The following is a 26,881-nucleotide window of genomic DNA, read 5'->3' as shown; positions in this document are numbered from 1 at the left end:
GAATGATACTACACAAACCTTGGTTCATGACACACTGTAATTATTGATATGAATTTGAGCCCTTATTACTTCATTTATTTAAATACATATTTATGTATTTTTAAGACTCTAATGAATATTTGTGAATTTAGTACCAAATTCAATTACTAGATCTTTAAAAATAATTTACATGTACTCATGTGTTTAATGTACTTTTCCTTATCCTATAACAGCATCTATAACCAGAAGTATTGCTGTTCTGTATTTAAATAATGATTTTATGTTTGTAGGCATGTGCATGTGAATTTGTATATGTATGTGTACCATAAATCAAAAAGAAAATGAGAAACAACTCAACAGCGCAATGGATGAGAAGCCTAAATAGTCACTTCTTCAAAGAGGGGATCCAAATGTCCAATAAAATATAATGATTGGCTCAAACTTGGCATCATATAGAAGCAACTGAAGTTCATTATGAGCACTGTTTTTATCCATTTGATTGGAAATAATAAAAAAGTCAAACAGTATTAAATTTAAGAGGTTGGGAATGAATAGAATTTCTTACGTACTGGTGGGATAAAATTTTTGAAATATTTTGTTACTGCAACCTAATTTACATTATTACCTTTGTCCTGGTCTTGCTTCATTGAATCAGTTAGGATATGCACCTCTGTTGCTAACAGTAACATGAATTTTAAAAAGTTAGACAAAATAATTCTAAAAATAAAAAAAAAAATGCATGATGAGGCAGAAGAAGTCTTACAAATCTTCCCCATATACTATCATTCCAAACGTGCATACAAATACACATACTCTCGTCTGGCATAAAAACTTTCTGAATAATTTTTTGAACTTTTGGGAACTTGAATAGAAATAATCTCACTTTGACAACAGAAGTATTATAGCATTTAAATGTAATTATTCAACTGTGCTGAATTTAAACCTGGAAGGGAAGTACAAGGGCTGGAGAAAGAAATACACAAAACTTACCACATAAAATACATAAAACTAGGGCCCTTCCAAATTTAACTATGTTAAACTCAAATACAAAATTACATTTCTGTTCTTTCAGAGAACCAAACAATAACATTTTATAAAATTTTTATTGATAATTGCAAAAGTCTTTTGTGAGTTATTGTTTAGTATTTATGAATTAGAACCAAAAAAATGGCATATACTGAATTTGCAGAAAACCTAATTCATAAGAAGGTAAATGACCAAATATTGCATATAAGGCACATAAGCATAATATTTATTACCATAGAACATATGTGTTCACCTGTATTTATTTCCATTTTCTATAATCAGATTAAGATATGTTAAAATATTCAGGAGTATTTGTGAATGCAATTGAGAGATCAATATTAAAATATTTATACCTTATTTAAACAACTCTTATCCTGCCCTTTAGGTTGATTCTTTCAGAGGCTGATGACTACAAAATTCACTAACCCTTTCCTTCTTAAATATTTCATGTTATCTCCTGTATGGTGGTTGATTTTATGTGTCGACTAGTGATTCTGCTTTTCTCCAGAAGCTTTACTAAAGCACCCTGCAATGGAAAATCTATGCTATGGGGAATGCCAGTCAAAACAACTAAGCAGTAAAGGCACTGAATGGCAATAATTTCAGACACGTTTAGTCTTATGCCAAGTAACTTGAAAGCCTTGAAATTGACAGCTATTGAACATCTATTCTTTGTCAGTAATTAAATTTAAAATATTTTTACATCTTTCCAGCTTAATTCAATGCCTTGGAATTTGTATCACGCTTCTATGATAGACACAGTGGTGCCACTTTAATGTGCTCCGATTACCCTAACAAAATAACAATAACAGACTGGGTGACTTAGAGAATAGGTACTCATTTTCTCACAGTTCTGAAGGATTTCTAGCTTTCAGATCACTTCATGATCAAAGTGGTGGCAAATTTGGTTTGTGGTGAGAGTTATCTTCCTGGCTACATGATTCAAATGTCTCTTCCACTTCTTACAAGTGCACCAGCCCTACAGAATTAGTCCCCCACTCTCCTGACCTCATCTAATCTTAATTACCTCCTGGAAGGTCCTATTTCCAATACAGTCATATTATGGGTTAGGGCCTCAACATATGAATTTAGAGAGGCACATTACACAGTCTCTAACACTATCCAATTATTCTACCTACGCCCCACATATTTCCTAAGCCTACTACGGTTAGACGGGGACATTGACTAGTTGTAGCCAACAAGATTGTCACTTTGAGATCTAAGTATAAAAGAACGAAAACAGAGCTTTCTAGTGATCTCTTCCTCTGCCACCGTGACTGAGAAGACATTGTGCTCCAGACTATATAATACAGAATTGTGGAGCCTACAGCAGCCTGGGTCTCAGAGAGACTGCAGATCACAGTCCCCTTGCCAAACTGTATTGGGCATGTAACATTATTAGAAAATAAGCATATTTAGCTTACCCACTGTAAAATTGAGGTTGCTTGTTATTGCCACTTACATGGATTTATACCCTACAGAGTGGTAGGTAGAGATGCAAAAGTCACCTTGGTTTAAATACAAACTCTGCCACATATGAAATGTGTAAACTCAGGGAAATCTCTTGATATCGTTCACATTCTTCATTTATAAAATGAGTAACTAATAATGCCTATTTCATAATAATGTCCATGTCATGAAGATTAAATGTAAAGTGCTCTCCAAAGCTTTGTTTAATAAAAAATTGATAACTGTCTGGGATTTTTATGTTGAGAATCTGTGGCTCAGAGTTTATACAAAGTTAAATATTCAGGGGCACCTGGGTGGCTCAGTGGGTTAAAGCCTCTGCCTTTTGCTCAGGTCATGATCCCAGGGTCCTGGGATGGAGCCCTACATTGGGCTCTGTGCTCAGTAGGGAGCCTGCTTTCTCCTCTCTCTCTGCCTGCTTCTCTGCCTACTTGTGATCTATGTCTGTCAAATAAATAAATAAAATCTTAAAAAAAAAAAAAGTTAAATATTCAGAGTAATGTGGGAAGTTCGTAGACAGTTGGTAAGGGCTAGAACAGAGAATAACAACTGAACTGTCAAGTCATTTGGCACTGTATAGATAAGATAGTGATACTCACTAAGTTAGTGATAGTGGTACTCACATATACAGAATGAGCTGAGAAAATGCAGGTTCACACCTAACCCCAAATATAAATATACATATATGTATATTTATGACCAAGAGAAATTCCCTTAGAATTTTTACTCATTCATGGACTTCAGAAGCCAAAATTACCACATCCACACAAGGACGAGGCATTATGTCTCCTGACTATTTAGGCATAAACATTAACATTCACTCATGATGTATGAAAAAGCAGTTCTGGTTGTTCTTGTTAATCTACAAAGATTCATTTTTATAATTTCCGTGGTCCACATACTCTCAAACTCCATAATTTCAATATTTTAAAAGAATATAGCAACTGTCAGAAAAAGTTTTATATTAAAATAAGTTGCAAACAAACAGATACTTCTCTGAGTTTAATGTGTTAAACTCTTCTGTAATCTCTTGGTTGTAGGGGATGTGCGATGACATTGCCCTGAAACAGTAAAAATACTGTGCATCTCTAATGCATTTGGTCATATAAATGTCTCAGCTCTGGCAGTTTTCCTAAGGTGCCAAAACTGTATGCATCCCAGGGAGTCCCACCACAAGAAGCAAAGGAAGACTGAAAGCCAGGAGTTAGTTTGCACAATAGTATGGACAAGTTCCGAAGTCAGAGAATACAGGCTACTGCGCTCACTACTCCATGATGTTGGCCAAGTTACTGAGCATCTATGAATTTCTTTCTTTCACTTCATAAATATGAAATTTCAAAATGTAAATATTAAGTTGTTCAAAATGAAACTTGAAAAAAAGGAGGAGGGGGTCTACTATCCCCAGCCTAAGTTCATTCTCTAACTGAATGAGAATTCAATTAAAGTCTTAAGGACAATGCCTGAAACATAGTAAACCATCAATAAATGTTAACCTTTATTGTCAGCAACTAAGAAAATTTTAAACTCATGTTCTATTAAAAAATGTATTACAAATATTAACTTTCAGCACAGAAGAGGTGACACAGGTGCTGCTGCCTGTTGTCATCCTGGGTCTGGATTCGTCTGACACCAGCCACCTCTACCATGCCGCCTAAGTTCAACCCCAAGATCAAAGTTATATACCCGACATGCCCTGGTAGGGAAGTCAATGCCACATCTGCCCTGGTCTGGAAGATCGGCCCCCTGGGTCTGACTCCAAAAAAGGTTGGTGATGACATCACCAAGGCAACTGGTGAAGGGGAGGGTCTGAGGATTACAATGAAACTGACCATTCAGAATGATCCATATAGTAATGGACTGGAGTTGGAGACATCAGTAAGAACTTAGCTTAATATGTCACATATCGTTGAGGGACAGAGGTCCAGTCACAAGTAGCAAGCCACTGCTCAGCTGCTTCAGGAAAACTACCCGCTTGCCTCTGTGGCGCCCAGTGAGGATGATCAAAATGGTCCCAGGGGTGATGCTAGCTCGCAGTTTTCTCACATGCTGACTGAAAGGTTTTTTGCCGTGGCTCAACAGCTTTCGAGGCACGTCTTCAGTAGGATAATACCTAGGCATTTTGCGCAGTTTAACCACTCGGGTACCACCGTTCTTGTCACCACCAACTGGTTTTGTGACAGTAGCAAGAACCTTCTCCTTCTTTTTCTTTTCAACCCTGGATTTAGCTGCCGAATACTTCCAGAAGAGGCCCAGACTGAAGTTGTACCTTCTGCCTCTGCCCTGATTATCTAAGCCTTCAAGGAACCACCAAGAGACAGAAAGCAATGGAAAAACATGAAACGCAGTGGAAATACTTTTAATGAGATTGTCAACATTGTCTAACAAATGTGGCAATAATCTTTAGCCAGAGAACTCTCTGGAACCATTAAAGAGATCCTGAGGACTGCCCAGTCCGTGGGCTGCAATGGTGATGACTACCACCCTCATGATATCACAGATGACATCAGTGGATTGCCCAGCTAGTTACAACTGTAAAGCAAAATATTTCAGTAAAGGATTATTTTACAACAACAAATAAAAAATGTGTTATAATAATCAAGGGACAGAGACTAGAATGATCCATATAGTAATGGACTGGAGTTGGAGACATCAGTAAGAACTTAGCTTAATATGTCACATATAGTTGCAAACAGAAATATTTATACACATGTGTATATACACAAGTTAGTACACACACATGTGTTTCTTTGTGCTTTCAGCTGAGAGGTCTACCCCAGGAGCAAAGAGCACAGACCTTAATTTCTAATGCTGAACCAGAAGCTCCTTGGAGAAATGGCTGATTCAAGGACTGGAGAAGGAATTATAGAAGATAAGTGTGATATGTCAGAAAGTAAGAACATACTAAAAAACAAAACAAGCAAAAAATAAAAAATACAAAACATTTTTGGAGTTATGTGGGAGTATGTGAAAAGGACACAGGAGCCAACTAAAAGGTTCCCAGTAGCCCAAACTGGAAAATTTTGAGCAAAAAAAAAAAAAAAAAAAAAAAAACTCAGATTATTATCCAAGATATAAAATTAGTATCTGAGTTTATACCAATATATAAAAATAATTGAACAAATTAATGAATGGAGAAGAAACAATATATCTTGCAGAAGAATGCCAGATAATTATGTAGATACTTTTCCCCTATAGGGGGACAGCATGAATCCCAACTCCATAAATGTGGATTATTGAGAGTGGCTCTTCCAAAGAGTAAAGACTCCAAAGAGTCTGTCCTGACCCAATCTTTGGGGCCAGGGCAGACATGGCATTGACTCCCCCACTAGTACATGTCAGGTGTATGACTTTGGAATTTTCTATTCTAAAAGTAGAAGGTGAGGGAAAGAGTAACTTTAAATTGGAGAAATCTGACAAACACTACCTCAGCCAGAGTTATCATCAGTAGTCATGAATCATGATGCTAGTGTACATCTTTCATATAATGTGATGAAAATAGCACTTCCTATCTGTGATCTTCCTCCCTAAATCCCATAGCCCAAGTCTAAGAATGCGAAAAACATCTGAAAAATTCCAATGGAAAAGAATCCTACAAAATATCTCACCAGCAATCTCTAAAACTGTCTGATTGATCAGAAGCAAGGAAAGTGAGAAAATGTCACAACCTATAGGAGCCTAAGGAGGCATGACAATTAAATGTAATATGACATACTGAATGAGATCCTGGAAAAGATAGAAGATATTAGGTCAAAACATAGCAACTATGAATGAATTACACACTTTAGTTAATAGTAGTGTGTCAATATTGGTTCATTAATTGCAGTAAATATGCCATACTAATGTAAGGTGTTAATAATAGAGTATACACTGTGAGCTGTGTAAGCTTGATTCACAGACCTGTACCCCTGGGGCAAATAATACATTATATGTTAATAATTAAAAAAAAAAAGTATACTGGGTGTTGGGTATACAGGAATGTCTTTACTGTCTTCTCAATTTTTCTGTTATTCCAATACTGTTCTAAAAAATAGTACTAAAAATGTATTAAAAGAATTAGAGGTATTTTCTCTAAGATCTTATTTAGTCATTTCATGAAAAGTGCTTTCACATTACAATGATGGAGTTCAATTCTACCTCTGCCACTTTGCAGATGTAGACATCAGCACAATTTCTTAAAGACAAGGTACCCTTTTATGTGTACAATGAAGATATAAACAACCTCAGAGATGTGGCAATGAGAAAAAAAAAAAAAAATGAAACCAAATACCTGGAGCTCTCAAAACAATGCTAGTCACAGAAAGCTTAAATCTGCCCAAGAGTATGCAAATGGAATATAGAGAGCCAGGATTACGATTTGGCTTCATGAGATCCCACTGCCCCTACTCTTGCCATTATCCAACACTGGTTGTAATTCAAAAATCAGAATTGAGCCATTAAAGTGGGCCAGTCTGGAACACTTACTGCCTTCAATAGCCCCTCAGCTGGGCTATGACATCGTTTAGCACTGACAATGTGAACTTGGAGCCTGTGTATAATAGTCATTGTAAGTCCCTCCCTTGAGAGCTGGCTGAAATGCTGACAGTAGATGATAAAGGTATAGAGCCAGTTGGACGTCGTGACGACATGGAGACGAGGGGATGACAGCAAAGCAGGGACAGAATACTGAAAGAAAGGCAGAAGGTTCAAAACTATCCATCTTGTCTTCAACTGAATTTTTCTGTTTTCCTGGCTTTCTGGAACTAGATTGCTAAGTTCAGTTAAATTCAACACACTCTGATTAGGTATTCATCCTCATATAGTTCAGGATCAATACAGCACACATTCTAGCATGACAATTTTATGTAACATCACATGATGTAAAGCAACCACCTTATTTATTTATTTATTTATTTATTTATTTATTTTTCATTCCATAAGTAGCTTGGGCTAAATTTTAGGTAAGGAATCCAAGACCATGTGAATTTTCAAAACGAAAGACTTCACAAAAGCATTATGGTAGTAACAGACCTCTACAAACTATATCCTTAGCTCCCCCAGGTCACACATTCCCTCTTCTGTGCCAGGAGGTTTGAAAGAATACGTGTTCAGCATCACAAGAGGCACCGAGGGCAACACAAGACTGAATACGGTATGACTGCTCTCCTCTAGGTGCTCAAAGACAAGGCAGATGCACAGTGGTAATTATAGAACACATTCTGTGCCTTGGTAAAGGTCTGAAAGTATAGATATGAGAGCCATAGCAGAGCTTTTATTAATCCCCCAAACCTCCCAACACCTCACAGCTGCATATGTCTGATCAAATTTATACAAATCATCACATTTACATCAAATCAAACTGAGACCTCAAGTTCAGTGGTCTATAGCCACTACTTTACACTAACAACTACTGATGCAGCCAGCAAACTCTAGACATGCTTTTTTTTTTTAAAGAAGGATGTCATCCTAATTAAATGGGGAAAAAATTAACTAAAGAAGAACTAGGTTATATAATGAAAAAATGAGGGTACTTCAAAAGATGATTTCCCCAAAGTATTAGAAATCATTATATATAGATTAGATCTGTAGAAAATGGATTACAAAGACAGATCCTAAAAATATATAAATAAAGCTATAAATATGTAAACCATGGTCACATTATGAAGTTTGAAATATGTAACTTTTCAGCGAGGCTCCTCATAAAAATGTTACTATGACTTACAGCACTTTCTGACGTTATATGTCAGAACTCCTTAGGAATTTAATATAATTTCCTTCTGCTGTGAATTATGGACTCTTCTTGCTTTTTTTTTTTCTTTCCCCACCGTCTCTGAGCTGCATCAACTGTTTCTAAGAAACAGAAGTTGAAAGCACTGGGGAAGAATCTTTCGTACAGAACATAATCTATTTTTAGACTTTAGCTCATTCTGACGTGAATGCAAGATCTACTGCAGCTACAATACCTGGGAATTTCCTGTGCTTGGTAAACAAGGTCAATATACAGCACTCATTCCATCTAAAACCGTAAAACTCACCAAATAATTGACATAGGTTTTAACGTAGGCTTGAAAAAGGCTTGAAAATGTCACGAATCACCGAATCAGGTCACTGTAATAAACAAAGAGAAGCCTACATGGAAAATGTTTTAAATATTCAACAAAGGAAGCAAGGAGAAGAGGAAAAAAATGGGCAGGGGGACGGAGGGGTCTCTTCGTACTCTCAGGCCACTAGAGCAAAAATACCACAGACAGGGTGGCTGATACACAACAGAAATTACTGCTTACAGCTCTGGAGACCAGGAAGTCCAAGATCAAGGCACTGGCAGATTTAGTGTCTGGTGAGGTTCAGCTTCTTCCCTGCGGGCTGACTTCTCACTGTAACCTCACATATCCAAGGGGACAAGGCAGCTCTCTCCTGGGTCCCTCTTAGGACAGCACTACTTCCGTTCATGAAGGCTTCCCCCCATGATAAAATCCCCTCCCAAAGGCTCTGTTTCCTCATACCATCACCTTGGGCATTAGGTCTCAACATAGGAATTCGGGGAGGACACACACCCCAGACTAAAGCAGAGGGGAGGCAAAGGCCAGGGCAGAGCTGAAACGGACTGTCCCCTCATCCCTGCCCAGTGTGGGCACTAGGTGTTCTCACATGTATCCTTTTACTTCAATTTCATGTAGCTTTCTGTCATTTAGACCTTCTTTGAGCCTCAGTCTCCTCATCATTTAAACCTTAAAAAATGGCTGTGAAGATGAGCAATAGATAGTCTCACCTAATGCCTGATAGTTGGGAGATGATAAATGTCCAGGATCAGTATCAGCTGCCATCATCTACACAGCTGTTTCCTAGAAAAGCCTCTCAAGAACACTTCCGCCTCCTCACAATGGAGGGAGAAAAAGGAAAAAGGAGGCGTTATTATCCTCCTTTAAAATAGGTAGATTCAGAGTCATCAGGCATCAGCTGGTGTCTGAGAGAACTATTTCCAGGAAGTAAAAACGACTCTTTTCGGAGGAAATCAACACTTTCAAACCATTAGGAAACTGATCACAGGACTGCTGCACACAGCGCATATGTCAAACAAAAAATAATGCCCCTTGAAGACTCAAACACGATGGAGAATAGCAGGAGACAGTTAAACCGAAGCCCACAAGGCTATAATACATTAAGGCCAATATAGAGTTTACCCTGAGGGTCATCATCTCTGTACTGGTATTTCCATGTTGCTTTTGCAAATTCATAGAAAAACATTTACAATTCACACATCACAGACTTAGTAAATACATAAAGAGTGAACACTGTGCTCCCTATTCTTTAAAACTACCCAGAACTTAACAGAATTTCCTCAATTTCTACATTTAACACTAAATTTGATGATTCTTCTTTTCAATATATTTCATGGATTCACGTTTTCTCTAAGTCATTTCCATAGTTTTTATGGGCAGACTTTTTTAGACTTCAGATTATAGCCCCAAAAGGAGGTTCTTTTCCCCCCATTTCTCAGTTCTGCCATATTCTCTATTGGCTTTATCATTATGTAAGACCTCTTCATATGGGAGCAAAGACAGTTGTCTGAAGAACTCCAGGATTTGTGGTTTGTAAGGTTCAGGATCAAAGAAACAAAAGAATCCCCTCTTCTGCAGTATTCATATCAATCCTCAATAAAGAGGATTTATTGGCCTTATTACAATCATGGGCCCAGAGGCAGATTAATCATCATTTTTAAGTTTACACAGATCTTAAGACTGCTTCTCAGGGCACCTGAACGGCTCAGTGGGTTAAAGCCCCTGCCTTAGCTTAGGTCATGATCCCAGGGTCCTGGGATCAAGCCTCACATGGGGCTCTCTGCTCCGCAGGGAGCCTGCTTCCTCCTCTCTCTCTGCCTACTTGTCATCTATGTCAAATAAATAAATAAAATCTTAAAAAAAATTTTAAAAGACTGCTTCTCCTTGAACTGAAGAAGGAAGGGCTGAGGACTTGAACCATACACACCACATGTGGTAGAAGAGGCCGTAAGGCGCAGTTCTCAAAAACAAAGAAAAAAAGAAACAAACATAAATTTACATTTCCACTCTATTTAATTCCTCTGAATTTTAGTCTTCTCATTTGCAAAATGTAAATAATAGCAACAATCTCCCTGGTCCACTGGGAAGATTGAATGAGAGAACACATGTAAACCCCCTGGCATGTGGGAGGCATCCAATAAATATTAATTCCTCTCTTCCCAACTGAGACTGCAGAACATGGTAATTGGATCGAAGAAGACATGATCAGTTGTAATCACCTTTGATATGTTCATAAATAGTATGCCAGCAGTACTGAGATGTATAAATAAACAAAAGTCCATCTCCAAATTCTAGTTCAGGAGTTAAAGGAAAATCATAAATTATTAAATGGCTGAAAGTTGTAATCCTGGCACAGCACTTTGTTTTCAGTTGACTAACTTCCTACACTTCAAGGTCCCTCATTATTCCATAACAATTTCATCGCTAATGAAAATGAAATTACAATGCAACATAGCTTCATGAAGTTACTAGATGATTTCCCAATTCTTACCCTCTGTAGGTTAATCATGAATGTTTTTCTCATTTCAGAAATCTCTAATGCCAATCTTACTATTCATGTCACAGTTAGCATTAACATGAAGAACTTTCATTTAGAGACACACAACTAATGACACTCTAGTCTTGACAAAATAGCTATTTGATGTCCCAAACAGACGGACAACGGTTAGAACTGCTTCAATATTTCAGATTGAACATTCACAAAATAATTAGCAAGCTCAGAATAAGATAGCAAGAAAAATTGCTGTGTTCTTTCCAAATGAAAGGCCAGTGTCTATATATTTTATTGTGTGTCCTAGTCTTTACATACTTTCTCTCCCAATACAGGATTTCACATCCGTCTTATCCATGAATGTTCACATGCAGTATCTTCACATCTATCAAGTCTTCTAAATTATCTGTCACTCCCAGTTGAATTGTGAAAGAGATCTACTCCAGCAGATATAACGCTCTCAAGGTACTTTGCTAATATTTCTCCTGGAGAACAATTTAAATATTATACTTTACATTCTAAACATTATAGTCTTTTAATACCATTATACTCCAGAGGGTTCATAAAAAAGAGAAGGACAAGGACAATAGATCCAGTCCATAGTAATTTGGATCACTTAATTTTGCCAGTGAACACAATCAAGAGAATTCTTTTAGAGAACAATGGATCTGTAGCTCATCCCAAAGGATATATCTTGATCCAGGAATATATAAATCAAAGTGGATAGTATATAAAAATATGAGGTCCATCTTTTTCAAAATTATATTTTTTGTGAAATTCAAGGAAAATAACTTCACTTAAAAAAATTTCCTATCAACTCAGACTTTCTAGAGCAGAAAATGAGACCCTGTTTTTGAAAAGCCCTAGATAGCTAAATTTACAAAGAAAAATATAGTTCCCTTTAAGAAACACAAAAAAATTTTAGAAAGATGGTTATGGACCACTAGCAAGAATAGTGTGAAAGAAATCAGTTAGTCAAGTAGAAAAACCAGAAGAGATGACATATGCAGAGGTCAGATATTCAGAAGATCCTTTCTTAAAGTAAATACTGATGGACTGATGGATGAATCAAAATTATAACATGTGGGGCACCTGGGTGGCTCAGTGGGTTAAAGCCTCTGCCTTCGGCTCAGGTCATGATCCCAGAGTCTTGGGATCGAGCCCCGCATCGGGCTGTCTGCTCCGCGGAGAGCCTGCTTCCTCCTCTCTCTCTGCCTACTTGTGATCTCTGTCTGTCAAATAAATAAAATCTTTAAAAAAAATTATAACATGTATTTGGCAATTGTTTCATTTTTTAAAAAATATTAAGCTTTTAAATTTTGATAATTTAACATTATCTGTAATCTTCAATCTTTGGTCTTATATTGTAAGATGCAAAAGAGCTTCAATTGTGTCATTTTTTTTTTTTTTTTTATCTCCTGTAGCAACTAACATGGATATAGCGGGGGGAAATCTGTTAAATAAATGTTAGTTGGTAAGAAATGTCATGTTAAATATTATAAAATTATAATGTAATACTGAGAAAAACTTAACACCATTTATCATTATAACATATACTATTTCCATTAAAGATATAATTTAACCTAGGATTTTTTTTTAATTTTTTAAAGATTTTATTTATTTATCTGACAGAGAGAAAGACAACAAGGAACATAAGCAAGGGGAGTGGGAGAGGGAGAACCAGACTCTGCACTGAGCAGGGAGACTGATGTGGGGCTCGATTCTAGGACCTTCAAATTGTGACCTGAGCTGAAGGCTTAAAGACTGAATTACCCAGGTGCCCCTTAACCTAGGATTTAGACAGAAAGAAAAAATAATACTTTTTTTAAGTTGTAATCCTTGGGGATAAAAGTTTGACAATATAAGAAGCTCAGTATAGTAAAACATTGACTAGAATTTTCACTTTTATTATGGAGATTATAAGGAATTATTGATCTTGATTTAATGACATGAAAGGCCAAAAGTGTACCTTTGATTCCCATATCAATGCCTTCATTATTAATATAAACGGACTCAGCTATGATGAAGGGTAAACACACCTGATTTTGCAATGCAGCGTAGTCTGCCATCATCAGTCAGACTAATTCGCCTTCCAGGTAATGGACGGTTATTTTCTTAGAAACAGAAGAATCAACCTGAAAAACTTGTATTTACCAGAAGAGCATTTTCTATGGCCATACATAATTAAATCACAAGTTCTTAGTGGGAAACCTGAGAATTAATCACATAAAGGAAAGAAATTTGGAATCAATGTGCATTCTACAAACACAACATTTTATAGTTACTATTATATTGTCCTTTTTAAAAACATATCTTGGGGGCCATACATGATTTTAAAATCTGTGATTCATCGGAACAAGACCTCAGACATTAATTTCTCTAAGAAATTTAAAATGGAATAGGTGGCAAGAATGTCGCCCAACCTAAAATTGAGAAAACAGTCTGTGCATAGCATCCTTCAAACATAAATAATCACTCTTTGTGATGGGCAAGAACTGACAAAAGTAAAATATCCACTGTGTCTATAAAACTATAGGTTGCATCCATACAGAGTTACTAGGCTTATTGCTTTGACAGAAATAGTTTATCCCATTCAAACATTTGCTCAGGTTTAGACTATCAATTTTGCTGACTTTTCTCTAAATGGAAAAGTTTTTGACTGAAGTAGCTGAAATAGTCAATTGTCTTAGTTTCCTATAGTTACATCTATGAAGATGATGTCCAACAAAATAGATTCTTTGAACTGAAATGAACTTTTTTATAGTATATGGCATGAAGTTGAATTTTCAAACTTAAATATATACAGAAACCAGGCAAATAAGGTAAAAATTTGTGAATTAACCTATTGTAGACAACTGGAGAGCTCATGAAAACAATATATCTACAAAGGACAACTGAACAACTGCTAGAAACCCATTAGCCACTCAGGTCAATCTAACTGTTGCCATGCAGGAATACAGAAATGTTGTGATGTTTAGACTCAGGAACAGGATTTCTCAGTTTTACTGATTTTTAGGAAAATAAAAAATTCAGATATTTATGTGAAATCTTCCTATATTTAAATGATGGAAAGCAATTCAAATATTTTACAAAATGGAAGTTACCTTTGACTCCCTCTGTCTATATGTACACCTGCTTGTATCTGTGTGTAAATATATATGTTATTTACATGCATATATATATAAAAATAGTCTTAAAATAAATGTGTATGTTTACACAAACCTATAAATATGTATACATGATATATACATATACATAAACATATATATACTAATATACATTTATATATAAACACATATAATTTACTTATATATAAGTATATTTATAAAGTGTGTGTATATATATATTATATATATATTATATATATATATATAAAAGTATATATATATAAGTTACTTCTGGGCCACATCCATCCTGGACTTTGTTACCTTGTCCTTCAGTGTAATGTAGTATTTACTTCTCTCCTTTTTACAAAGAAGATGTGAAAGGTCATTTTTATCTCTTCTAGTACATGTGTAGAAATGCAATATGTATTAGTTAAATGTGCTGATAAACGTGACTTGGTAAAAGTCACACTGTAGTCACTTGTGAGGACAACAGGTATAGGCATCTTTTAACTCCCAGATAAAGGTCCCAGTTACCTTTGTAACACCTCAGAGTCCATGAGGGAGTCCATTTCCTACAACAGGTTGACTTGAAAGGGAGAAATAAAATACTATGTAACCTCTCTCCTCTAAGTCCATATCTAACCACTAAGAGGGGAGAAGTCCTCCCTGTCAGCTTCAGAAAAGATGGAGCTAGTGTTTTTACTGTGCATGAGATGAGGCACACTCTAATAGCTTTAGAGCAAGTGATAAAATTACCATCCTGCTCTGTAGAGAAGATCATGGTGAGGGAAAATGCCACTAATAAGTCATCCTTTACTTAGATGATAGTTTGGTAAAAGATTTAAATGCAAGTCCTCAAATTATAATTAACATAAAGGGAATGAATATAATAAAGTTTAATAGCATCATGTGACAGAATAGTATGTGGCCATTAGAAAATGCATCTTTTTAGAATATGCAATGGAATAGAAAATGCTTTTAACATAAGCCAAATAGGCTGCAAATCTATAGCCTACAAATACTTATGAAAATGTTTGCAAAATATCTTTTAAAAAACTAAAGGTTACAAATCTATTTTAGAAATATATCCCCATTTGGTCTAGATCTTTATTTCTATATATACTGATATCTATATTTTTATAATATTGTTATTAAAAATTCTGATGCTGCAGTGAGCTAACTTGTACAAAAATATTCTCTATACTGATATCTGTTGGAAACTCTCCTCCTCTGCCCCCTTACTTTGTAGTACTTATGTAGTATATACACATAAAATCTAGATATATACTTTTATATGCCCAAGGGAATGATCTGGAAGTTATCCTCAAGTCATCCTCTTTTCTTGGTCCTCATGTCAAACCAGTCACTAATTTCTATAAATCTACCAATTACACCTCTCTAATGTTCTTCCTCCTTTCCATTCTTCGTGTCATTGCTCTTGTATCAACTTCTCAATATTTCTTATCCAGAGATAACTGACATTACAATCTAATAATTACTTAGTTGCGGTCTCTGTACTATTTCTACCTTTCACCTTTCCAATCCCCATCATTGTCTGATTATTAAATTATTAAAATCCATCTTTTAAAACCTCATGCACCAAAGAAATCTTCCTTCAAATTCCCAACATCCTAACTCTAAGGTAGGTTAGACTTCCCTCTTAAATTACATTATTCGTACCCTTTATACTAATTTAGATTTATGTTGTATTACATGTATCTGTTTATGTCTTACATCAGGACAGAAAAGCATGTATTTTTATCTTGTATCTCAATTCTTTAATTGAGAGTAAGAGAGACATTCTTTAGAGTAAGATGTTTAATTTTAGAATAAGATGACACAATCTTAGTATACAATCACAAAGCAATTTTTCTCCATCTGCTATATGATTAGTAAATTTAAGACAAGTAAGAGTTGGCTCAAAGCCTATACAGGTAAGGAATTTTCAGAGAAAAGTTTTTTGACCTCTGTCTGCCACTATGAACATCACACCAAGTAAAAGCCTTTCAAAATTTTCAAAGCACCTAATTTGTAGATGCTTTGCAACAATGCTTTCTGCACCTGAAGACAAATACAGAATTTCAGGATAAGGAAGCCTTTAAAACACCAATGCTAGTATTTGTTTCACTCTAACTTTGAAAGAATATCATGAGTGGTCATTCAATTAATTGGGTTTAATAGATAAAAGAATCCTCAATAAACTTAGCTATTTCCCCCTCTCTCCATCTTTCTTCCTTCCCACTCTAATACTCTCCCTCCTCTGCCCCGTCTACTTTAAATGCTAGACAGCAAACTTGGCTCACTACCCACATCCTATTACAATGAAACTTTCCATCTCCTCCAGTCAAGTACGGAGTATGCTACCTCATCCCTTGAATCTGGGACAGTGTCATGACTTGCTATAGCCAACAGAATGTGGAAGCAAGACTGTGCCACTTCCAAATCTAGGCCTTGCTCTCTTTCACTCTTTCAGTTTACCAAGCAAGCATGTAGATAAGCCCTGAGGAGTCTGCTAGCTGATGAGACATATGACCCTATCACCACTGTCATCCCAGCCAACATTTACCCAACGCCCAAAGGCAGAACCTCCTAAAATATCTATATTTTATCTAATGTGTAACTAACCACAGAAGGATAAGGGTGCCCAGCCATGACAAAAGAATCCCCAAATGAGTCCTGACCAATTTGCTGACCTAGAGAATCGTGAACTAAATAAATGACTACTGTAATAAAGCACTAAATCTGGAGGTAATCTAGTACAACATAAACTAATTGATATAACCCCTTTGTGCTTTAGTTTTCTCATTTGTAAAATGGAATTAACATTATTGCCCATCTCTAATGGGTAATCTGAGTATAAACTGAGAAAATTTATTAAAATGATTTGAACAGTGCCCAACACACATAAGAATAAAGTTAACTATTATTATTTCAATTTAGTGTACCTGGGCTTGAAGCAGGTTATTCTAAGACTCTCAGTTTTGACTTTTCTTATTTCAAATATATTTGCAAATACACTATTTCGAAAACAAAATGAGAAAAACATGATTACAAGGAAATTGTATTATGTTCATCACCCTTAGAGGCAGCATGACCCAAACATTAGCATTAACACCTAAAAACTGCTAACTTCAACTTATGTCCATGCAAATACTTGCATAGGCGGGTAACTGACCTCTATGTAAAAAGGTAGAATGGAAAGATAGAACTTTAAAGGTGTATTAAATATATGTTTGTGGAATGCCCAGGTGTTCTGATAATAGTATAGAAAGGTAATACCTATACTATTAGCAATATTTCAACCAGCAATTACTAGTACCGTGTGATAGCCGCCACACAAAACATGCTGTAATTGTCATACTAGAGTATTAAGTCATAGTATCTTCATAAGAACCTATGACGTAATTAGAAGTACATAATAAAGGGTTACTTGTGTCTAGGAACAAATGAAAACACTGGATCTCAAAGGAAAGGTCAGTTATAGATTTGGACACAAATATGATTTTTAAAATCGTAAGCATGTACGTATGGATAACAAGATGAAGTGAGAGAGCAATAAATGCTGTGTCCATGTCTCCTAAGTGAGAGTGATGATTGATATCCCAATGAACATCAGGAGAATTTTCATGTTATGCCCATCTGCTTTTACTCCTTCTTTTTCTGTTACTCCTCTCTCAGTGGGGTTGATATATATCCATGCATGCTACCCCATGACGTTTATCATAAATTTTCCAGGCCACGGAGTGAAATTTACTACTTAGGAATGCACAAGTTGAACATTTTCTAAGTGGTAATAGCCTTCTTATACCCTTCACCACACTAATAACACAGGCCTACATATGAAGTTTTAATCTAGAAGTTTAAAAATGGATTTCCTATGGGTTTTTTAGAGAACATAAAGGAGGACTAAATTTTTAAAGATACCAACAAATCAGCACTGATGTAGAAGTTAGCATTAGATTGGAATGGAAGTGACAAAAGAGAAGCTAAAGTAATAATACGTTAGAAAACTCTGGACTTGGCTCCTAGGAAATGAAGACTGAATGGCACTGTCAATTGATAACACCTATATGCTCTGAAAATGGTAGCCAGTAGATCCTGATCTTTCTCCCTTGGTAAGGAAACTTGAATCTGGGAATCAAAAGGTCGAAATGGGATTGACTGCTCTGCTAGTATCCTTAATGATGAACTAGGAAGATAGTTGTTTCATCTCCCTATGACTCTGCTGGTTTTAGAAATTTAAGTTCTCCAAAGAGGAACTTTTCTACCAAAGGATTAAACAAGAATTTCTTTGAAATGGATGTTGAAATTTCTACTAGGTCACTTTGTATTCCTCATGCCACTAAATCTACAGGGTAAAAAAGGGAATTACTGTTCTGGCCAGGGTGATTGTTCCTGCTTTTCAAGAGGAAATAGAATTACCACTGGGATAATGGGATAATAGAGAGGTATATCTAGAGCCTAAAATTATAGGAGAACCACTCAGCACAATTAATAAAAAGCTGTGACAATGAAGTATTTGCAGGAGGATAAATACCACAAACATTTCAATAGACAAAGTTTAGATCCTCGTAAAGAACCAAGATCAGCTGATATAATAATTTATGGCCAAGGAAACAATGGTCAAGAATGAAGTTTTAAAAGTAAGCTACAACTGTGTGACTACAGGACACTAGCAGCTGTGCATATTTTACTTCTGACCTTGACATGTACATATTTATACACCTTAACTGATTTCATTTTTCTTCTCACATTCCCTTTCTACTGGATATGAGGTGTATTAATAATAGTTAACTGTGTAATGCAATACTTCAGTTATAGTATCACCAAAGAAAAAGTGAGTGACCTTAAAAAAAAAAAGAAAGAAAGAAAGAAAAACGCAATGAACATAATCTCAAGGTAGATAAATGACATATGGGGCTTTGCATGGGACCATGTATTTAAGAGGAGTTTCATTGTGGTAGGTAGAGGGTGGTGCTGCATTGGTCTTTATTTGGAAGTTAAGTGTGAATTAAATGCCATTTATGGATGCTGAGTTGAGTAAAGAAGTGAGCTGTGTTGGACTGTCTGTTGACAAGCCAATAGCACCACAACTTATTCTAAGGTTTTCTTGCAAAACAAAAGAGAAGTTAGCATTACATTCCCCCAAATCCTTTTCTCAGTGGTTTGAGGTTACAGTTTTCCAATGAAAGGCACTTAGTTGAGATTCAGAGGATGAAAAAAAAAAGTAAAAATCATCATCTCTGGAGGCAATTATAGCCAGATATTTTGTCAAGTTTGTGACTCATAGCTGCTTCCCAGTGAGTCCTATGAACAACTCACTTTGATACTGCTGACAGAGATAATTGGTGGGAGTTTTCCAGAGTCTTCACAATTTCAGCATATCTCTAGCAAACTCTTAAGAACCATCCAATTTGTTACTTCAAGCTAAGAAAATCACTAGTAGTTTCCCTGACATTTGCTTCCCTTGCTCTTCCGGTAATTGGGTAAGCTCTTAATTCTCTATATTAATTTATTCAATGCTTGGAAGAAATAGAATGACTTCCGTTTACTGACTAATATATTCCCACCAAGGACATTCTCTAGAAGTTGCTTACAATACTTTTACCAGAACTTAGTATAATGAAAGATGAGAAATATGGTTTTTTTCAGGATGACCATAGGCCAGGTTAAAATCATTGATTCTGTTACTAAGAAACGAGAGTTGCCTTGATGACAAGTCTACCTCAAATAGTATGATTCACTTTTGGAGGGGTAGGGGTTTGTTCTTCCTCATTCTAGGGATCACCTTTAAGCTATTTTTCATAGCACTATATTAGAAGTCTCAAGCAAAAGAAAATAAACACCAGACATCTACATGAAAGAAATTTCTTAAATACTATATTTGTTGATCCAAATGGTTTTGTGGGGTTCTTTGTTTTTGTTTTTGTTTGTTTGATTACCCCTATGATTTTACTCAAGATGTCATTTTGGATGTCATCAAAAACACACATGCACAAACATAATCTAACACCTCCCTGAGCCTCAGTTTCTTCAGTTTTAAAGAGAAATAATAGCACTTTGGTCCTGTTTACTACTCATGGATATTTTAGTGATAAAATGAGAAATAAAATAAAAAATAAAAATATTTTGTGACTGACAAAGGCTTATGCAAATAAAGAGGCTTAAAAATAGTATTACTTTAGTGGCTATATCAAAGCATTCTACTGATTTATTTTGCAAAAGTTCTAATTTCTGGAGGAAAGAACTATACATAGCTCTGGCAGTACCATGAAATGGATAAAGTTGCCCTCCTTTTTGCAACTTCTTCTGACATCTTTAAGTAACCCAGAGCAAAGAGGTTAGCTGAGTCACTTTTCCCATACCAGGATGACCCCAGCAAGCATGTTCTTGCCACTGGCAATGCTGCTTGTGAATCTTAACATTCACGGTCACTGCTTATGGGCTGACAGCTGGGATTTAAAATACTTGTAGCTAAATCATAAGAGCAGCTGAAAAGCACAAGCCATCTGCTGCAGGTGTGCTCTAAAATACCCTCAAATTCATCAAATCCACGTTGACACCCATTAACAAAGCATTTAGTGGTGCAAGTTCTTTTCAGTAGTCTTATCTGGGGTTAGCTCCAAAATATATCAATACACTTTGTGTCTTATGCACAGGAAACAGTCACTGTCCTCAGCCAAGTATATTCTGACAGAGTGCTGTTCACATGGCAACACCCATCAGACCTCATGGAAGCTGGTGACCTGGCACATCTTGGCTTTGCACCTCATCTGTCTGGACTGGACATTTATTGAATAGGTACTTGCACTGCAGACATTTTACCTATTTCATTACAATCCATTGCGTTGACTTCATCAGCTGCAAAAATAGCCAGAATGCACAATAAGCCCTGGGCTTGAATTTCCAGGAAGCTAAAGTTTACATTTGCAGTGTATTTTTGCTCTAGTTAAGTGCACATACCTGCTTCTGTGTCATGCCATTCTGTCCTATGTCTTATGTACTCATGAGGCTCATGGCTCACCCATATCCCTGCTGTGTTCTACACTGGTCTAACTTTTCATGAATGTAAAGGTGAAGGTAAACCATAAAAACTCCAAACTAGAAATTTCAATTTTTTTTAACTGGGCAATGATTGCAATAATCTATTTTTAATATGTCTTAAAGGATCTTCCATAATTTTTTATGTCTTAATAGAAGATGCTTTTTAATTAAGAAATGATCTGCTGAGCCTTTTATTTATTCTTCAGCAGTCTATGTTCAACTGTAAGATTACTCAGTTTTGCTACACTCTCTTCCTCCATTTATAGAATAGTACATATCTAAATACTATGGTTTGGGAAGCCCTGGAGATCCCCCCAAAATAGATATTTTCTAATATAAGTGTTATGGAAAATATAGGTAAAGACAGGAGAGCCAAGCCTAGAGCTCTACTGTAGTCACTTGCCAAGGGCAAGTTTTTAGCACTCCTAATGTAGCCACTGCAGCTCAAGATCTAAAATTCTAATTTAATTAGTTTGAGTCTGCATTTAAAAATTTAAATGTTATGCAATATTTTGCCATTAAACACATTTTAACCATTGAAAATTTTGTACCCAAATTGAAAAGTGCTCTTAGTGAAAGATTTTGAAGGCAACTTATGAAAAAAAGAAGAATGTATAATAACGCAAAACAATGTAAAATAACTTTCACTAATATCTTTAATATTGATTACATGTTGAAATGATAACGCTTTGGATATCTACGGTTAAATAAAATTATTAAAATAAATATCGTCTGTTTCTTTTTACTTTTCCTTACTGTGGTTAGCATCAAATTTAGATACGTTATTTGCATATTTAAATTTAAAAATATTTAAAAATATGCTATTTGCACTATTATTTTTACTTTTAACATTTCCAAAATGACAAAGTCAACAGAATTTCTTTTCTTTTGATGTCTGTCTTTACTTAGTGACGTTTACTTTAAACTCTTCTCATCCTGTACAAGAGTCCTAATCCTTACCACTCTACATTTTCCTGTTTCAAATACCAGTTCAAAGTAGTGTAAAAACAAAACTATGTTAAAGCAAAGAGAGAGAACCTGATCCTTCTGAAAAAAAAATCATAATGATAATAACACGGTATATGGAAGTGAGTGTAGATCATAGAAATGCATTTATATGTAGAAACAGTGAGGGTTAAGGCAGGAAAAATAAAGATGGTGTCTGGACATCATGAATTTTATTTGAAGCCATTTCCCAACAAAATATCTTCATCAAGTTTTTTGTTTGTTTTTGTTTTTTAAAGATTTTATTTATTTATTTGACAGAGATAGCAAGAAAGGGAATACAAGCAGGGTGAGTCGGGGAGGGAGAAGCAGGCTTCCCAATGCAGGGCTTCCTTCTAGGGTCCTGGGATCATGACCTGAGCCAAAGGCAGAAGCTTAAGAACCAAGCCACCCAGGTGCCCCTCTTCATCAAGTTTTTATGTTGAGTCATTGTAGTACCAAATCTTGTCTTTGCATACATCATAGCCTTTTTTTCAGTTGTTTACGGGATTTAACGAAACCCTTATTATATTTAACTGGGATTATACATTGAATTCTAACAAACCAATTAGAATATTCTAGCATGATTAATAAAATCAATATGTATTTAATAAGTAGTAGCTTTTGAAGTAATTTTATTTTAAATTCTTCTAAATTAAGGTTAGATTTGGATTCTCTTGTTAATATCAAAATTACACTTAAGGGAAGAGTATAACTATTTGGAAATAAATACTAGATGTCTGAGACAACATCCCATCATTGCATAATATAAAACAACCCAACTCATGATTTCCAAATTGTGCTTCATATAATCCTTCTGGATTCTCCCCAAAATGACAAAAACGTCTCTTGTGAAAAAGATCATGGCTGGCATGCATTTCCTTATTTTCAGTTATGGCTTAATCTATAGAAGCTCCCTTATTGGAGAGAAACTCAGACAGTTGTTGAAAATGTAAGCTTTTACATTAAATAAATTTGAGTCCATATCTGGGATTTGCCACTTAGGGATATGGTATCTAAGGCAGTTTCCTCACAGGAAAAAACACGGATGATAATCCTTACTTCATAGTGGTTTGTGAGTGTTATTTTGGACAACAACAACAACAACAAAAATGTGTGTAAAACACTTAAGCCCGCACCAGACAAAGATTATCCTCTCAATCTAAAAGAACTACTACAGTTTATCTGTTTTATAGATGAAGGTATTTGGCAAGATTTCATTCAATTTTAAGAATTATTAGATGAAATGTCTTATAGCCTTTAATTTGAAGCTTCTGTATCTTTGTTTTAGATTCAGTACTTGAGAAAAATCACACACTTAACTAAAGCAGAAAGCCTGAAGAGAAACGTTAGAATTTAGAAAGCTTTCTTTCAACAGTGGATGAGTGTGATAAGACCTGATCGGTCTATAGGTCATGCAGTCATAGTATTTGTTTACATTTATTATGAGACCAAAACCTATCCCAACACGCCTAACCAATACTACCACTCAACTCAGTGAAACGGCTTGTTCCTTTCTTTCTCTACCTCACTTGTGTTTCATTCAGGAACAAAAAAGTATAAATGCTATCACAAATATTAATTCAAGTACTCATACTGATAAATTCATCAGAAATTTCTAAAGGCAACTTGAAAAATCAGAAGTTTCCTTCATTTACCCTCCTCTTGCAAAGATCTTTTTGTTCCCAAACCATTATCCCATCACTTAATGATTAGTCCTGCCCCAAACTTTGAAAGGTTGTGATGCCCAGGGTGCCTGGTTGGCTCAGACAGTGGTGCGTGTAATTCTTGATCTCAAGGTTGTTGAGTTCGCATCTTATGTTGGGTGTAGAGAATATTTGAGAGTAATATTTTTAAAAATAATAATAATAAGGCAAAAAAAGAAAAAAAATGCTGTGATTCTCACCTGAATACCTCTTTTTAATTATCTCCCATTTATAAAACTTCTTCATTCTTCAAGATCTCTTCAACTTCAAGACAACTAAAACCTTCCATTATTGATTAAGGCTTCTTTGATGGCTAACCCTCTTTCTTTCCATAAATTATTTTCACAATTGAGTCAGTTTCATACTAAAATGAAGCCCTTAATTGTTTTCTCCTTGTTCGTGCATATGCACTTTGTGTCCTAACTGGGTTGCAGATTATTTAAGGACACCATTATAATGTATACTAGGTATAGGATAAATGCTTGTCAGTTGAATTCTCAGCAAGGCTTCAAGCCAACAGTTAATTTAAGGAACTTTTAGCACCAGCCAAAGGCTCTTATACTGTTAGCCTATAGATGTTAAATTAGGGTGTATGCTGCAAGATCTATTTTAAAATCTTAGCATAGTCAGACATAAACATAATAAAAAGTTTGTCATTTGCTGTTATAGTCTACTAGTATTAGATATCTATCTTAAACTTCACCCCAGTTAGTTGCACTCAACTGAGATGAACCATGAGAGACTCTAGAATCTGAGAAACAAACTGAGGGTTTTGGAGGGGAGGGGGTAGGGGGTTGGGTGAGCCTGGTGGTGGGTATTAAAGAGGGCACATATTGCATGGAGCACTGGGTGTGGTGCATAAACAATGAATCTTGGAACACTGAAAAAATTCAATTAAAAAAAAAGATGCATCAAAAATATAAAACAGAGATACATTTTCCCAAAAACCACTTTGTTCTTCAGATTATGTTTTAATCTCAATGCATTTATGAGCTCATGATGCCAGTCAATGTGACAACAGAAACAGTGCTGATATCTGGCTTTGCCACCACCCTCATTATCAGCTGCTGTAACTGGTAAAATAAATGTATCACTGCCTTAGATAAACTTACTGACAAGAGATCTTTAAGAGTTCTAGCTTGTGGGGAGCCTGGGTGGCTCAGTGGGTTAATCCTCTGCCTTCGGCTCAGGTCATGATCTTGGGGTCGTGGGATCGAGTCCCACATTGGGCTCTCTGCACAGCAGGGAGTCTGCTTCCCCCTCTCTCTCCGCCTGCCTCTCTACCTACTTGTGATCTCTCTCTCTGTTACATGAAGAAATAAAAAATCTTAAAAAAAAAAAAAAAAAAGAGTTCTAGCTTGCAAATCCTAAAGAAAAAACAAAATTTCTCCCTAATTTTCCCCCAAATATTTTAGGGAGCAAAGTTTCACTTCCATCTGCCACCAGGGTACAACCCTTCTCTTCTGCTTTAGGCTATACCCCAGGATGTAAGGCTAGACTTGCTGTGTTCCAGTGGCCAAGGAGTAGAAGACTCCACAAATCCCTGATGTTCTACTCAGATCACAAATTGCAACTCCATTGTTTTGCAATGTTTGTGATATTCCTCTTGAAATAATAGCACTTATAGTAAAATTAAGTGAATTCCCTCAGGTTTAAGTTATAGTCATTAAAAACGGATTATTTGGTTTTGAATAAATCCATAAAGAGGAAGAACTAATTTCACGGGGTTGAGAGGGGAAGGAATAAGTGAAATAAAAATCAGACCTAACCAGAATAGAAGATATCTTTGCTATTTATTAGTCTCAACTAACAAAACAAATCAAAACAAAACAAAGAGTAACAAACTGGACTTGCAATTACCTGTTTGATGAAATCTATAAATGGGGCTGTGATGAGGGAGGAAATATCTCATTACCCTGGATTTATTCTGTTGTATAGTATATTCTCCAAAGTCCTTTTATTATATCATAAATTCCCTGAATGAAGGACTCTTTAGTTTTAATTACATTTGTGGAGTTCCTACTATGTATCAGGAACCATTCTAACTAAATCATATATTCTGTATTAATTTATACATTTTAGGTTCCCAGTAATATTTTATACTTAAAATATTTCAGTGCTATAGGATTATCCTCTTGGATATCACTTCTTATTTTGTAGTATAGGTATAGATATGATGAGAAATCAGATGACTTCTGCAGGGATAATAAAAAAGACCCAATGAATTATTTGATATCTACTTTTTTATGTCATCTATCCATCTTTTCCCCATAAAAGTAGAGGGCAAAAGTTGCTTGTGTATTTGTCATTTCACATTATTTGGATTCTGGATGAGAAATGAACATTTTATCAATATAATGCAACATGCCTTCCATTACTTGTGGAAAATATTTCCACTTTCAATGCCTTTTATGCCCTTGTCAGTGTACTACTTACAAAGCATAGCTATTCAACTACATATATTATTCTTTGATATCCATAGAGCTTCTGCTTTTATAATCAGAACTGTTTGCCTGAAGAGTATAAGTAACACTTTGCTTAAACTGAAAGTGAATAACAAACAACTTATCTAAAGCAATACATGGTCAGAGATACTGCTTAAGGAAGTATGGTTAAATTAAAATGTGAATAATTGTGACAGGTTTCCCCAGAAACAGTGTGCAAGTCTTACTACTGAGCATGGCTCATTTTGTACTTCCTGTGATATATCAGGTACGGGTAAGAAAGTGTCAAACATCACAAGTGACAGCTTCAACTAAGACAAGGCACATAAGATGTTTATGATTATCTGGAGTTCTAACTATTTTTATGGGCAAGGAACAAACCTGATATTGAATATATATCCACCTTCCTATCCCTAAACATCAGATACATCTTCCCCTATATTCTGCTATGCTTTTGTTTCACTACTCACATTTCCTCCAGAAACTCTGTTTAATGTTTAATTGGAGTATCAGATATAATCCTTTTGTATTACTAGTTCTTTGTGTGAAGGAAAGGTATGACTTTTGTAGTCATTCATATGGCAATGGGAATTAGGTG

The 26,881-nt window shown here is 35.6% G+C and overlaps 1 protein-coding gene across 1 annotated transcript; it reads left to right on the top strand.

Annotated features, from left to right (window-relative positions):
• The first annotated feature begins 4,116 nt into the window (after positions 1-4,116).
• LOC132015558 (large ribosomal subunit protein uL11-like) lies at positions 4,117-4,764 on the top strand. Its single transcript, XM_059396095.1, has 2 exons — positions 4,117-4,321; positions 4,715-4,764. Exons 1-2 carry the CDS (start codon positions 4,117-4,119, stop codon positions 4,762-4,764), a joined length of 255 nt encoding a protein of 84 aa, XP_059252078.1.
• The last annotated feature ends 22,117 nt before the right edge of the window (positions 4,765-26,881 follow it).

The sequence above is a fragment of the Mustela nigripes genome, chromosome 1, assembly GCF_022355385.1.
Source record: "Mustela nigripes isolate SB6536 chromosome 1, MUSNIG.SB6536, whole genome shotgun sequence".
NCBI classification, from domain to species: domain Eukaryota; kingdom Metazoa; phylum Chordata; class Mammalia; order Carnivora; family Mustelidae; genus Mustela; species Mustela nigripes.
Note: the sequence above shows the minus strand (reverse complement) of the source record. Positions and strands in the feature narration are given on the sequence as shown.

What these genes read in the sequence shown, in the direction of transcription:
- LOC132015558 (XM_059396095.1), top strand. Translation starts at nt 4,117, where the DNA reads ATGCCGCCTAAGTTCAACCCCAAGATCAAAGTTATATACCCGACATGC. An exon ending in CATTCAGAATGATCCATATA is followed by an intron (nt 4,322 to 4,714) that starts GTAATGGACTGG and finishes GAATACTTCCAG; the next exon opens with AAGAGGCCCAGACTGAAGTT.